General features: G+C 35.3%; 2 protein-coding genes across 3 annotated transcripts in view; both read left to right on the top strand.

Moving 5' to 3' along the window:
• Window positions 1-4,796, top strand: part of erbb3b (erb-b2 receptor tyrosine kinase 3b) — a 23,940-nt gene extending 19,144 nt beyond the window's left edge. For both annotated transcript variants that reach the window (XM_016283791.1, XM_016283790.1), the window contains 7 exons: window positions 195-270; window positions 345-491; window positions 1,958-2,055; window positions 2,143-2,325; window positions 2,722-2,787; window positions 3,271-3,517; window positions 3,607-4,796. In XM_016283791.1, the coding sequence (XP_016139277.1) occupies window positions 195-270; window positions 345-491; window positions 1,958-2,055; window positions 2,143-2,325; window positions 2,722-2,787; window positions 3,271-3,517; window positions 3,607-4,397 (1,608 nt within the window). In that variant the 3' untranslated portion in view covers window positions 4,398-4,796. The remainder of the gene's footprint in view (window positions 1-194; window positions 271-344; window positions 492-1,957; window positions 2,056-2,142; window positions 2,326-2,721; window positions 2,788-3,270; window positions 3,518-3,606) is intronic.
• Window positions 4,797-5,845: 1,049 nt separating this feature from the next.
• The window catches only part of LOC107593906 (proliferation-associated protein 2G4-like), a 10,231-nt gene continuing 2,483 nt past the window's right edge, over window positions 5,846-13,593 (top strand). The window contains exons 1-11 of the mRNA XM_016283789.1: window positions 5,846-6,096; window positions 7,384-7,512; window positions 8,177-8,282; window positions 8,375-8,444; window positions 8,526-8,618; window positions 10,569-10,632; window positions 10,713-10,791; window positions 10,871-10,949; window positions 11,041-11,174; window positions 12,287-12,381; window positions 12,652-12,779. Coding sequence (XP_016139275.1) covers window positions 6,009-6,096; window positions 7,384-7,512; window positions 8,177-8,282; window positions 8,375-8,444; window positions 8,526-8,618; window positions 10,569-10,632; window positions 10,713-10,791; window positions 10,871-10,949; window positions 11,041-11,174; window positions 12,287-12,381; window positions 12,652-12,779 — 1,065 coding nt within the window. The 5' untranslated portion in view covers window positions 5,846-6,008. The remainder of the gene's footprint in view (window positions 6,097-7,383; window positions 7,513-8,176; window positions 8,283-8,374; window positions 8,445-8,525; window positions 8,619-10,568; window positions 10,633-10,712; window positions 10,792-10,870; window positions 10,950-11,040; window positions 11,175-12,286; window positions 12,382-12,651; window positions 12,780-13,593) is intronic.

The raw sequence follows: 13,593 nt of genomic DNA, 5'->3' as shown, positions 1-13,593 counted from the left end.
AAAAATATTATATATATATATATATATATATATATATATATATATATATATATATATATACTGTATATATATTCTCACACCACCTAGCAAAGGGGGTGATAATTTGATATTTTTATGAGAAATAAGTGTAGTACAAAAGCATCATCTGTTGAAGTTTCTGTCATCTTTATGTTTAAAGATGGTCTCTTTTTCAGATGCCAATAAAATGGATGGCATTAGAGAGTATCCTCTTCAGAAGATACACTCATCAGAGTGATGTGTGGAGCTACGGTGAGTCTTAGTGCTGTTGAATATCAAGTGTTTGATTTTGTTTAGTTGTTTGAAGTTCTTCTTACTTATTCCAGGGGTGACTGTATGGGAAATGATGTCATATGGAGCCGAGCCATATGCATCCATGCATCCTCATGATGTGCCAGGTCTATTGGAGAAAGGAGAGCGACTGGCTCAACCACAAATCTGCACCATAGATGTCTACATGGTCATGGTCAAGTGTAAGGCAGATGCTTGACACATTTGGGAAACATTTCATGATTTTATAAAACTTTAAAAAAGCACTGAACATCTTTATAAACACATTTTTAACAAGGGATGCACAATATTAGATTTTTGTCGATATCCAATTTGCTGATATTTTTCAAATCATCTTGGTCGAAAGCCGATGTGGATACAGACATATATTTCCTTTTGTTTTGAAACAAGACCAAGTCTCTCCTGTGCAGAAATTATGGGCAAATAATTTTTAATTTCGGTTAGTTTTGAGCAAAAAAAATGTATTTGTTAGAACTAATAAACATTATTAAAGTTATTTTTTAATGAGAGTACATTGAAAGCTTTGAAAATATAATGTGATATTTAAGTTTTTCTTTTTTAATAAATCTGCAAAAATGTCAACAATTCTGTGTTTTTCTGTCAATATGGGGTGCTGTGTGTACATTAATGAGGAAAAATTTTTTACTTAAATGATTTTAGCAAATGGCTGCAATATAACAAAGAGTGAAAAATTTAAGGGGGTCTGAATACTTTCCGTACCCACTGTATATATTATATATATAAAATATATATATTTTTTAATTATTATTATTTATTTTTTTTCCCCAGACAAAAATGATAAAAGCAATGATGTTTATTTACTGAAGTGGTATTCAGGAACTGTGAATAAATTAATTATAATGTATTATAAATAATAATAATAATAATATTAAGGCTATAATAACATCCTAAACTAACAAAAAAGAGATTACCTTAGATAAAGTTTGATTAATATGTACATATAGTACTGGTCAAAAGTTTGGAGCCATTACTATTTGTAAGGTTTTTGAAAGAAGTCTCTTTGCTCACCAAGTCTGCATTTATTTGATCAAAAATACAGAAAAAAAACAGTAATATTCAGCAAGGATGTGTTAAATTGATAAGTTATAGTAAAGAATTATATTGTTCTAAAAGATTTCTATATTTATTTACATTTTTAAACAACTTTTTAATCATCAAAAAATCCTGAAAAAGTATCCCAGGCTATAAAATAAATATTAAGCAGCACAACATTGATCTAACATTGATAATAAATCAGCATATTAGAATGATTTCTGAAGGATCATGTGACACTGAAGACTGGAGTAATGATGCTGAAAATTCAGCTTTGTAATCACAGGAATCGATTATATTTTGAAGTATAGTAAACAGTAAACAGTAACAGAAAACCATTTTACAATATTACAGTTTTTGATCAAATAAATCCAGACTTGATGAGCAGACATCTTTCAAAAACATTAAAAATAGTGTCCTAACTTTTTAGCTGTATAAGTAAAATTATACAAAATGTCAAATGAAATGTTGTATAAATAAAAAGGTTAGGAATCATATTTGTTTTAAATGCTTTTTATTGGGGGTGGGGGGCCTCCAAATGTCTAGATCCGGCCCTGTTATCCTGCATCATTATTTTTAACCCCTCTATCCTCAGGCTGGATGATTGATGAGAATGTAAGGCCTACATTTAAAGAGCTCGCCAATGAATTTACGAGAATGGCCAGGGATCCACCACGATACCTTGTGGTAAAAGTAAGAAATCAAGATTTTATTTGAAAATGTTCACTAGAAAGCAGGTTTGTGATTGCTTTAAACATTGATTTCTGTATCATAATGTAGCCTCCTCAGAATTGCACTGGTGCAGATGAAAGCCACCAACGATATGTTAGAGGTTCTCATTTAGAGGCAAACTTGGAGGAGGATGATGATGATGATGAAGTATTACAGGATGGGTTTGTTACTCCTCCCCTCCAGCTGTCACCAAATAGAAGTCATTCTCGCCTCCGCATGACCTCCTACAAGGTGAGATGTCTGCAATACACTTCAACAAACATTTCTTTCATGTTTACACTACCGTTTACACTAAGTTTGGATTCAGTAAGATTTCTTTTTATTTAATGTTTTTAAAGAAGTCTCTTATACTCACCAAGGCTGAATTGATTTGATGCAGTAAAACATACTGTAAAAACTGTAATATTGTGAAATATTATAACAATTTAAAATATATTTTCTATTTTAATATATTTAAAAATGTAATTTATTCCTGTGATACAAATTTTCAGCAGTCATTACTTCAGTCTTCAGTGTCACTTCAGAAATCGTTCTAATATGCTGATTTTTTCTTATTCTTTGGTGACTAGAAAGTTCAGAAGAACAGCATTTAATTGAAGTCATTTTTTTCTCTCTCTCTCTTTTCAGGGCACCACAGAACACACAACACCAATAGGTTATCTCCCCATGACCCCAGGGGACGACCCTAGACAGGTCAGCTTTCGTATCATCTTATCATGTTAACTTGACTACAGCTATATATAACTTCAGGCTTTCAGCTCAAATGAACTTTTTTATTATATCACAGTATGAACATGCATTAAATTGGGGGTTTCAAACTTTTTGGTGCCAAGGAACCCAATATATAATCCTCTTGTGAGAAATCCCTTTCATAAAATCTAAAGTCAGCTATATATTTTAATGCTAAAGACTCATTTATACTATGTAAGGGAAAGCAACATTAAATAATAGGCTTTTTATTACTTATATTATGTTACTGTGGGAAAATATTAAGGAATATGATTTAAGATTTGAGAAACATTGGTATTAAAATGTAATATTAGATCGTTTTTAACAGTTAACTGTGACAGTCCTCCAAAAAAATATATATATACAGACCCTTGTTTGAAATCCACAGCATTAGATCACATTAGAAGACAGAATGTGAAGTAATCTATTTGTATTGTTCCCACTCAGATGAGAGCCCAGAGGAGGAAGATGGGCTCAGTGAGGACAGAGTCAGAGTGCTCAGAGGGCAGGGGGACCATGGTGGACATTGAAATGGCTGAACTTAGTTCTCAAACAGGTAGTTTGCGCAGAGGTCGCAGCCGTATGGACAGTGCATACATATCCAATGGCGTGTCTGTGGCCTCAGATCCGTTTTCCTCAGGTCTGGAGGGTGTAGACGAGGACCATTATGGATATGTGTTGCCCACAGAGAAAGGTAAACCAATACTGCACTCGCAGTTTATGTTTAGTCATTATTGAGACTCAACTGCGTGCCATTTTTATGACACATATCTTCTCATTTAGCTTCCAGAAGTACTGTTCCATATGGAAGGGCATCCAGAAACTCCAAGAGTGCTCTCCCGCCACCAAAAACAGAAATACAAGAGTATGAGCTAATGAACAAACAGCCCCCTCAGCTTTCTACTTCACCCACAGACAGCACTGATGGTTCATCAGCACTGAGCAGCCCATCCCCCCCTGCTTCTCCTTTCACATGCAGCATTTTACCACAGAAGAGAGACACTGACTCAACACAAACCGAACAGTCAGATAAGGGCGCTAGTTCGTCTGAAGGAGACAGCGTGGAGTCTGCTGCTGCTTGTGAATACAGTCTGGTTGGAACAGTAATGTGTACTGATGAGAACCAGTCAGAGAGCAGCCCTGTAGAGGAAGAGCCACCACAAGACGTGGTGGTTGAGTATGAATACATGGACATACGTACAGACATACATCAGCGAAACAGTCCCGCGAGCTGTCCAGATGAGGTGGAGAGTGATGGCAGAGAAGCGATTTACCAAAATGTAAGTGCAAGACATAGGCCTAAGGAGAATGAGGATTCTGATATTACTACACAGCGCAGTGAATATGTGGACATGGAGGCATCTGGGAGAACTGACTCTGAGGACAGAGATCAGGCTGATTATCAGAACTTTTCGGTAAAGGGAAGACCTGTTGTGGGAGAGGAGCCACAAAAGACTGGTCTCAGATCCTACCTAAAAGTGTGTGCTGGAGTGGAGGCGCAAAACACTTCATTTGACAACCCGGACTACTGGCACAGCAGACTGTTCCACAAGCAGGATGCAGTTTGCACATGATTATTGACTTCAACTGACTAACATAAACAATGTGATGGATCAGTGGTGGAAACAGAATGGACTGACAAACCCAACAAGTTTCTAAGGACGTATATCTACCATGTGTTCAGAATTTGAACATATACATTTATGCTTATGTGCCAACAAAATATTATACTTTATTATAGTATAAAATCACTTGTCTTGTTGAAGATTGGCCTACCTCCACTTGTTTGTTCAACTCCTGTGGTTTTGTATAGATTCATGTTTGTTTTTTAAGACGATTATCTTTGTGTACTCAATGAGGAACAAGCCTTTTTGGAAAAAAACAAAACAAAACAGTTATTGTATATTGATTTTTCTCTATCAGTAAATGTAATCTTTCAAGTTTATTGTCTCCCATACTTAATTGTTATTATGCAAAAATATTTAGCTGTCACCAATGTTTTGTCAAACTAGAGTAGGACATTATATTTAAAAATATTTTAATCAAAAGTGTAAAAATCATTTTATATATATATATATATATATATATATATATATATATATATTTACGACAACAGAAGCATTTTAATGGCAAATAATAATATGTGTTTGAAAACATTTGGTGGTGTAAATGACAGTTGTGGAAATTACATCTTGAGAATAAAATGCACTGATAAGGCTACTAGAATGTGAATGAGGGTTGTTATCAGACATTAAAGGCACGAATGTGTGCAAACTAGAGACAAATTAATGGTTTGCATTGCAAGTCAGAAATATAAAGATTGAACAAAGTCTGTGAGACGTTGCATATTTTATTCATTTACAGGTGAAGTTAATTAAATGATCAGAAAAAAATATTTTGTTGCTAATGTTTTACATTTTATATGCTTACCATGTTTCATTTATTAATTATAAAATAGCCTATCACTCATAACACAACTCATAATCTTTACATGTTGTCCCCTTCAGTTTCATGAGTATTAACTTCAACATTGGTTAATTAAATTAAATTAATTATTTACTTTAACCATCATGAACCACGATAAACTCAACAAGCTGGTTGAAAATGACAACAAATGGCACATTTAAAGTCCAAACTATTGTCATAATTTCATAGAAACTCGTGCATGTTCTGACGATCAAGACAACACAAAATCTGATGGAGGTTTGTATTACAGTAAAAAAAAACACATTTGCTAAATTTAGAACAGCATATAATAACATAGGCTACTATTCCTGCTACTTATATACTTATACTCACACACGCATTAAATATTGAAATGGTTAAAACTTTCGAAATAAAGGACATCTTAATTAATTGGTCTTCCAAGACCACCTTCATACCAAAAAAGAAACAAACGTTGAAATCTCTTATTCAAGCGACAAAAATGCAAGACGTTGAAGATTTATCCTAATATGATTTGGTTGTACATAAAACACTGACATCCCCATGCCAAACTGGCAAAGTTATGACGAGTAACTGCGACTTTTATTTTGAAGTGCGGTGCAGTAATCGGCCATCTTGCGCGTTTCCACGGCTGCTGCTGGCGCAGGCTGTGAGATCTGAGGCGTGCTGTGCTCCATCATCCCACAAGCGAAGCGAGGGAAAAAGTTACGAGCTCCTCTTGAATCCCACCGCTGACAAGCATGTCAGGAGACGACGACCAGCAAGAGCACACCATCTCTGATGACTTGGTGGTCACCAAGTACAAGATGGGGGCCGACATAGCAAACCGTAAGATTGATTCTGGAGCTTTATGCGTGATCAAGGGTTGATTTTGACCGAGCGGTGATGCAGCTCAGCGCTCGGCCATGTGTCTGCGAGCTGTAGTGAGATAGACATAGATGCCATTCATTTTGTAGTTTTTTTGACTTGACTTAACTTGAAATCGTGCGGATAAGCATCAGCAGTAGACGTTTTGTAATCTTAAGAGCGTTGTTTATGTTTATAAATATTCGGCTAGCAGGTTAGCCAGTTAGCTGTAGTTGTAACGTACCGACTTAAAGTGGTTGTTCACCCCAAAAGTAAAATTCTGTCATTATTTACTCACCGTGATGTTACTCTAAACCTGCATGACTATTAACCACAATAGGACATGTTTGACACAACGTTAAGTGACTGACAGCCTCTGAGTCACCATTCACTTTCATTGCTTGTTCCTTACGATGAGAGTGAGTGGCGACTGACCCTGTCATTCTGCCCGACGTCTCCTGTTGTGTTTCAGTCTATATAATAAATATATATATATATATATATATATATATATATATATATATATATATTTACGACAACAGAAGCATTTTAATGGCAAATAATAATATGTGTTTGAAAACATTTGGTGGTGTAAATGACAGTTGTGGAAATTACATCTTGAGAATAAAATGCACTGATAAGGCTACTAGAATGTGAATGAGGGTTGTTATCAGACATTAAAGGCAGAATGTGTGCAAACTAGAGACAAATTAATGGTTTGCATTGCAAGTCAGAAATATAAAGATTGAACAAAGTCTGTGAGACGTTGCCTATTTTATTCATTTACAGGTGAAGTTAATTAAATGATCAGAAAAAAATATTTTGTTGCTAATGTTTTACATTTTATATGCTTACCATGTTTCATTTATTAATTATAAAATAGCCTATCACTCATAACACAACTCATAATCTTTACATGTTGTCCCCTTCAGTTTCATGAGTATTAACTTCAACATTGGTTATCTCTCTCTCTCTCTCTCTCTATATATATATATACACACATACATGTATGTATGTATGTATATAGTAGCTAATATGTTAAAGTAATGTCAAAAAGTGTAATTCTGTCCAGTAGATTTATTGGCAGGAGTTAGCTATTGTCAGCAACTGAAATCTTAAATTTCTTCCTTTTACTAGAAGTGCTTACTGATTTAATGTGTATTGTTCTTCTTCAGATCAGGTCATGTCACATAGTGCTTTAGGGAGAGCTTCAAAATCCTTTGTGGTAGGAAACTTTGTTGTTTAATGTGAAATCTCTTTCTCTTTCAGAGGCTTTGAAGGTGGTCATCGAAGCAGCCAAGCCTGGTGTGTCTGTCCTCAGCCTGTGCGAGAAAGGAGATGCTTTCATCACTGTCGAAACAGGCAAGGTCTTCAAGAAGGAGAAAGAGATAAAGAAAGGTAAGAATGCTAATGAAAAGAGATATATATAATATTAATTACAGTCTTGAATCAGTGATTTCAAAAGTGACAGTAATCAGTGATTTTAAATGATTTACATTTTTTAATTGTATTATTTTTTTATTGTCTATGTATTTATTTAAAAATGTTATATTTAAAAATATTATATATAATATTCATTAAAATCATGAATCAAAATTGAGTTAATTTATAATTTAATCAATTTAATTTTTTACAATTTATTTTATATTTTAAAATAAATTATTATATATAAAGTATCAAAAGGTAGGAAACAATAAGATTTTTTAAATGTTTTAATTTAATTACATTTATATGATCAAAAATACAGTAAAAACAGTAATATTCTGAAATAGTATTACAATTTAAAAGAACTGTGTTCTATTGTTATATATTTTAAAGTCACTTATTCCTGTGATGGCAAAGCTAAATTTTCAGCAGCCATTTCTTAGGAATAGTTATTTCAAATTGTAATAATAGGCTATTTCACAATATTACTGTTTTTACTGTATTTTTGATCAAATAAATGCAGCCTTGGTGAGCATAAGAGACTTCAATAAAACATTTAAAAATCATAAAGTTTCCAAACTTATGACAAAGTACTGTCTATGAAAAAGTAGATATATGTTTCATTCTCATGTGACAGGGATTGCCTTTCCCACCTGTGTGTCTGTGAATAACTGTGTATGCCACTTCTCACCGCTGAAGAGCGATCCAGACTACACGCTTAAAGATGGTGACTTGGTTAAAATGTGAGTGTTATTTCTGTTTAATATATAGAAAAAAATATTCAGTTTATCAGCCCGTTTCCTCATTATTGCATTTTGTTTTGTTTTTTTCACAGTGACCTTGGAGTGCATGTGGATGGCTTCATCTCCAACATTGCTCACAGCTTTGTGGTTGGTGCGACCAAGGTATGTGTCTCTTCGTTGTGAATGCCACAAAGCTAGTTTTTCATTCTGTTAGAAGCGCACTTAACTTTGCTGTTCTTCTAGGATGCTCCAGTGACAGGACGTAAAGCAGATGTGATCAAAGCTGCCCACTTGTGTGCAGAAGCTGCTCTTCGGCTGGTTAAGCCTGGGAATCAGGTTAGTTAGAATCAATCCAGTCGTGTATTTAACTGCTAATAACCTCCTCATGAATAACACTGATTAACTATTTAATCATTCTTTAAAGGGGTCATATGATGCGATTTCATGTTTTCCGTTGACTTTGGAGTGTTAAAAGCTGTTCGTGCATACAGAAGATCCGTAAAGTCGCAAAGATTAAAGTTTCAAACCCAAAGAGATATTCTTTATAAAAGTGAACACTCAGCCGCGCCCTCCTAAAACGCCTCGTTCAAACACGCCCCCACATGTCTACGACACAGTGGGGGAAGATTTGCATAACACCGCCCAAATGTATACGCAAAGAAAGAAGTTGTTACTTTGATTCTCGCTGTAGTATTGCCACCGCCATATCGTGGAGATGCTGTGTGTTTCATTGTGAAAGACAAACTACTTTGTTTGGCCTTACAAAAAGAGGACACAACTAGAAATCAGTGGTTAAGTTTTATTTCCAACACTGCTCCAGAACAGTTCAACCCAACTATTCGAGTGTGTGCAGCGCACTTTACAGAGGAAAGTTTCCTGAACCTGGTAAGGGGCGTAACATTTCTGTCACACGCTTGAGGTATTCGGCCAATCACAACGCACTGGATAGCTGGCCAATCAGAGCACACCTCGCTTTTCAGACCGATGAGCTTTGTAAAAATCGACGCGTTTCAGAAAGGCGGGGCATAGAGGAGAAACAATAATGTACAGTATGTGGAAAATAATGTGTTTATTTAAAGGGGTCATATGATGCGATTTCATGTTTTCCGTTGACTTTGGAGTGTTAAAAGCTGTTCGTGCATACAGAAGATCCGTAAAGTCGCAAAGATTAAAGTTTCAAACCCAAAGAGATATTCTTTATAAAAGTGAACACTCAGCCGCGCCCTCCTAAAACGCCTCGTTCAAACACGCCCCCACATGTCTACGACACAGTGGGGGAAGATTTGCATAACACCGCCCAAATGTATACGCAAAGAAAGAAGTTGTTACTTTGATTCTCGCTGTAGTATTGCCACCGCCATATCGTGGAGATGCTGTGTGTTTCATTGTGAAAGACAAACTACTTTGTTTGGCCTTACAAAAAGAGGACACAACTAGAAATCAGTGGTTAAGTTTTATTTCCAACACTGCTCCAGAACAGTTCAACCCAACTATTCGAGTGTGTGCAGCGCACTTTACAGAGGAAAGTTTCCTGAACCTGGTAAGGGGTGTAACATTTCTGTCACACGCTTGAGGTATTCGGCCAATCACAACGCACTGGATAGCTGGCCAATCAGAGCACACCTCGCTTTTCAGACCGATGAGCTTTGTAAAAATCGACGCGTTTCAGAAAGGCGGGGCATAGAGGAGAAACAATAATGTACAGTATGTGGAAAATAATGTGTTTTTTGAACCTTAAACCACTAAACACATTGCATTACACCAAACACACAAAATAATGTTATTTTTTAGCAACGTCATATGACCCCTTTAAAGTCATAAATTCTCTATTATTAAAATGGATAATTCCCTTTGTGGAGGCCAACTTATAACCTTGGTCTACATGTAAGGGACAGCATCTTCAGAAGATGATGGTACTTAATAAATTTGATAATATTTCAAAATAAAATAATGTTAAAATCAATGTTATATCATTATATGAATTAAATCATTTATGAATATTTTGAATGGGCTGTTTTATATTTTTAATTTCTATTTAGCTTTAATTTATTTTTTTCACATTTAGTAATTTTAGTACTTAAACTTACCAAACTGCCAATTTGCCAAAGCAACTTTTCTGTTTTTTTTGTCTAATACTTATGTTTTATTTCAACTCCATTTCAAGTACTGAAAATTATTTTTAGTAATATTATTTAACAACACTAGTTTAAATGTGATTCACCAGCTGTATAAAACGCATTTAGAAAGTGATAGAGGGTCAACCGCCTGTTTTTCTGTTTTTCTCAGAACACTCAGGTCACAGAGGCCTGGAACAAGATTGCCCAATCATTCAAATGCATGGCTATAGAGGGTGAGCTGACCAAAACCTGATCTCACTCACTGTTGAAGCATCAAAACACGGTTTTTAAAGCTCCTTCTGACTCTACACAGGCATGCTGTCTCATCAGTTAAAGCAGCACGTCATTGATGGAGAGAAGACCATCATTCAGAACCCCACCGACCAGCAAAGGTCAGGAAAATGAAGTGCTAGATTGTTTTTGAAAAGTATTTCTCTATGCTAAATGCTCTCTGTCCTTGTCTGCTCTAAGGAAGGACCATGAGAAGGCAGAATTTGAGGTGCATGAGGTGTACGCTGTGGATGTGCTCATTAGCACTGGAGAGGGAAAGGTGAAGACTCATCTCAACATCACTGTGCTCTCGATGTCTGCCGTTAACATGCGACAGATAGCTGATCACCTCGATCTCTTTCTCCCTGTAGGCTAGAGACTCCGGGCAGAGGACCACCGTTTACAAGCGAGACCCCAGCAAGCAGTATGGACTGAAGATGAAGACCTCCAGGATGTTCTTTAGTGAGGTCGAACGGCGATTTGATGCTATGCCATTTACTCTGAGGTAATTCTTTTTAGGTTCAAGTAGGGGTTTAACATTTTTTTTATCACTAATTGAAAGTTAGTTCAACTTGCCCTTAAGGAAGGGCCACCACTTAAAAAGAAAATGAAGAAATCCATTATTAAAGGGGTAAATCACTGCTGGCAAAATAAGCTTTTAATAAAACTTGGCTGTCTGTGCAGTAGAAAAGTTTTTGAAATCTATGCTACTTGACTAAAGAAAAAGGGGAAGTCCAAACTGTAGTTTTTGCAAAAGCCCTGGAGCTGTTTTGTTACCCTTTAATTCAATAATTTAATAATTCAAAAGTAAAAATGTGAAAAAATAAATCACTTTCAAAATGATAAATATTCATATTAATTTTAAAGTAAATTAAATATTACTAAAATTGAATTAAAACAATGGCAAAGTTTTTTTGGGGGGTTAGTAAGATTTTTATTAAAAGTCTCTTATGCTCACCCAGGCTGAATTTATTTGTTAAAAAAATTAAGTAAAAATACTAATATTGTGAAATATGATTACAATTTAAAATAACTGTTCATGTTAATCTTAACATATTTTAAAGTGTAATTTATTCCTTTGATGAAAAAGCTGAATTTTCAGTAGTCATTACTCCAGTCTTCAGTGTCACACGATCCTTCAGAAATCATTAGATGTGTCTGACTCAAAGCAGCGCTGAACAGACTGTTTTTTTTCAGGAATCTTTGAATACAGAAAGATCAAAAGAACAGCATTTATTTGAACATCATAAATCTTCATTGTCACTTTTGATCAATTTAATGCAACCTTGCTGAATAGAAGTATTCATTTCCTTCAACAATGAAATCTTAATGACCCTTTTTGAATGATAATGTATAATTAAATGATATAAATGCATTATATAAATAAAATAACATACATTTTAGACCAGGTCATATTTACGTTAATGCATTTGGCAGTGAACTCAAGCTATGTTTATGTGCATTTCCCTCTCAATCAGACGTATGCCCTTGAAGTTACTAATATCGCAAATAAAAGTGCATGGCACAAAACAAACTATTCACCTCTGTTGCTCATCACCCTTTGTGTCTCTCTCCTTGTCTTTCTGTCTTTGTGTGGTCTGGTGTCTGTGCTGTCAGGGCATTTGAGGATGAGAGTAAAGCTCGACTAGGAGTGGTTGAGTGTGCCAAACATGAGCTGCTTCAGCCCTTCAATGTCCTGCATGAGAAGGAAGGTGAGGCATAAGTACCACAGTCATAAAATTTCACTTTTATATGTTAAACCTTCATGAAGCATGAAGATGATAAAGGTTAAACCTTTGCAACGAATCACTAAATGAAAATAAAAAATAATTTCCTGTCACGCCGGTGCTCAGAGAAGCGCATCCAGCACATTTGCCGCTTGACCAGGTCAAAGACTGTTCTTATTTTAGAAGTTTGGTGCCATCAGCAAAGTCTGGAGTCACTGTCAAACCTTCTGTCTCCTCATCTTCTTTTCTTTCAAGGTGAATATGTAGCGCAGTTTAAATTCACAGTGCTTCTCATGGCTAACGGCCCTCTGCGTATCACCAGTGGACCTTTTGATCCAGAGCTTTACAAGTCTGAGCATGAAGTACAAGACCCAGAGCTCAAGGTAAGAAAATGAAGGCTTCTGGTGTCACAAACAGGGAACTGGTATGGAAGTTACATTAGGGGTTTTCAGTCCAGGAACCTCAGTAAAAAAAAAAGTGATAATAAATATATATATATATATATATATCAGGGCTTAAAGTTCTCTGGCACCGTGTCGGATCTCCGGCGTGCAGCGTTTGGCTGTGGAAAAAAATAATCCTACATTTAAAAAAAATAATAAAACTTGTTGAAATCACTTTCAAGTCCATGAGTTTGCCTACCAACGGTATGAGAGGAGCACAGCTTTCACTCTCAACCAAACTAACATTACTAGCCAATCAGAATGTTTTGCTCTTATAAACACGAGACGCGTGTTGATGAATGGAGAAGCGCGACACGTTGAAAAAGCTGCAAGGCGCAATGTTCAAAGTTGTCCATCTAGCGCATATTTACATAGAAAAACTAATTAAAAAGCAGCGGAGCTTTGTAAACAGCTCAGAGTAATCATGTCATCTCCATAAGAACGATATGATTGCCAGAACAAATTTACCGGGATTTTTTAAAAGGTCCTGTTCACACATGATCTCTTAATGGTAACTTACCGGTAATTTACCAGTAAAGACTGTATGTGTGAAAGGGGCTAAACTCTTTCTCTTTTACTCTTAGATTACTCAATTGTCAAAATATTCAGTAGATTACTTGATTACCAAAAGAATCATTAGTTACAGTCCTAGATTAGTTAAAATATTTCAAAATACAACTGCATTGTTTTACTTTTTGTAATTAAAAGACAAATATTTTGTCATTGAAAATTTCTTAAAAATAGTATTAAAATA

The sequence above is a fragment of the Sinocyclocheilus grahami genome, unplaced genomic scaffold (genome assembly GCF_001515645.1).
Source record: "Sinocyclocheilus grahami isolate Dianchi unplaced genomic scaffold, SAMN03320097.WGS_v1.1 scaffold177.1, whole genome shotgun sequence".
Classification (NCBI taxonomy): Eukaryota; Metazoa; Chordata; class Actinopteri; order Cypriniformes; family Cyprinidae; genus Sinocyclocheilus; species Sinocyclocheilus grahami.
The sequence above is the reverse complement of the archived record's forward strand: the minus strand, read 5'-3'. Positions and strand labels throughout refer to the sequence as shown.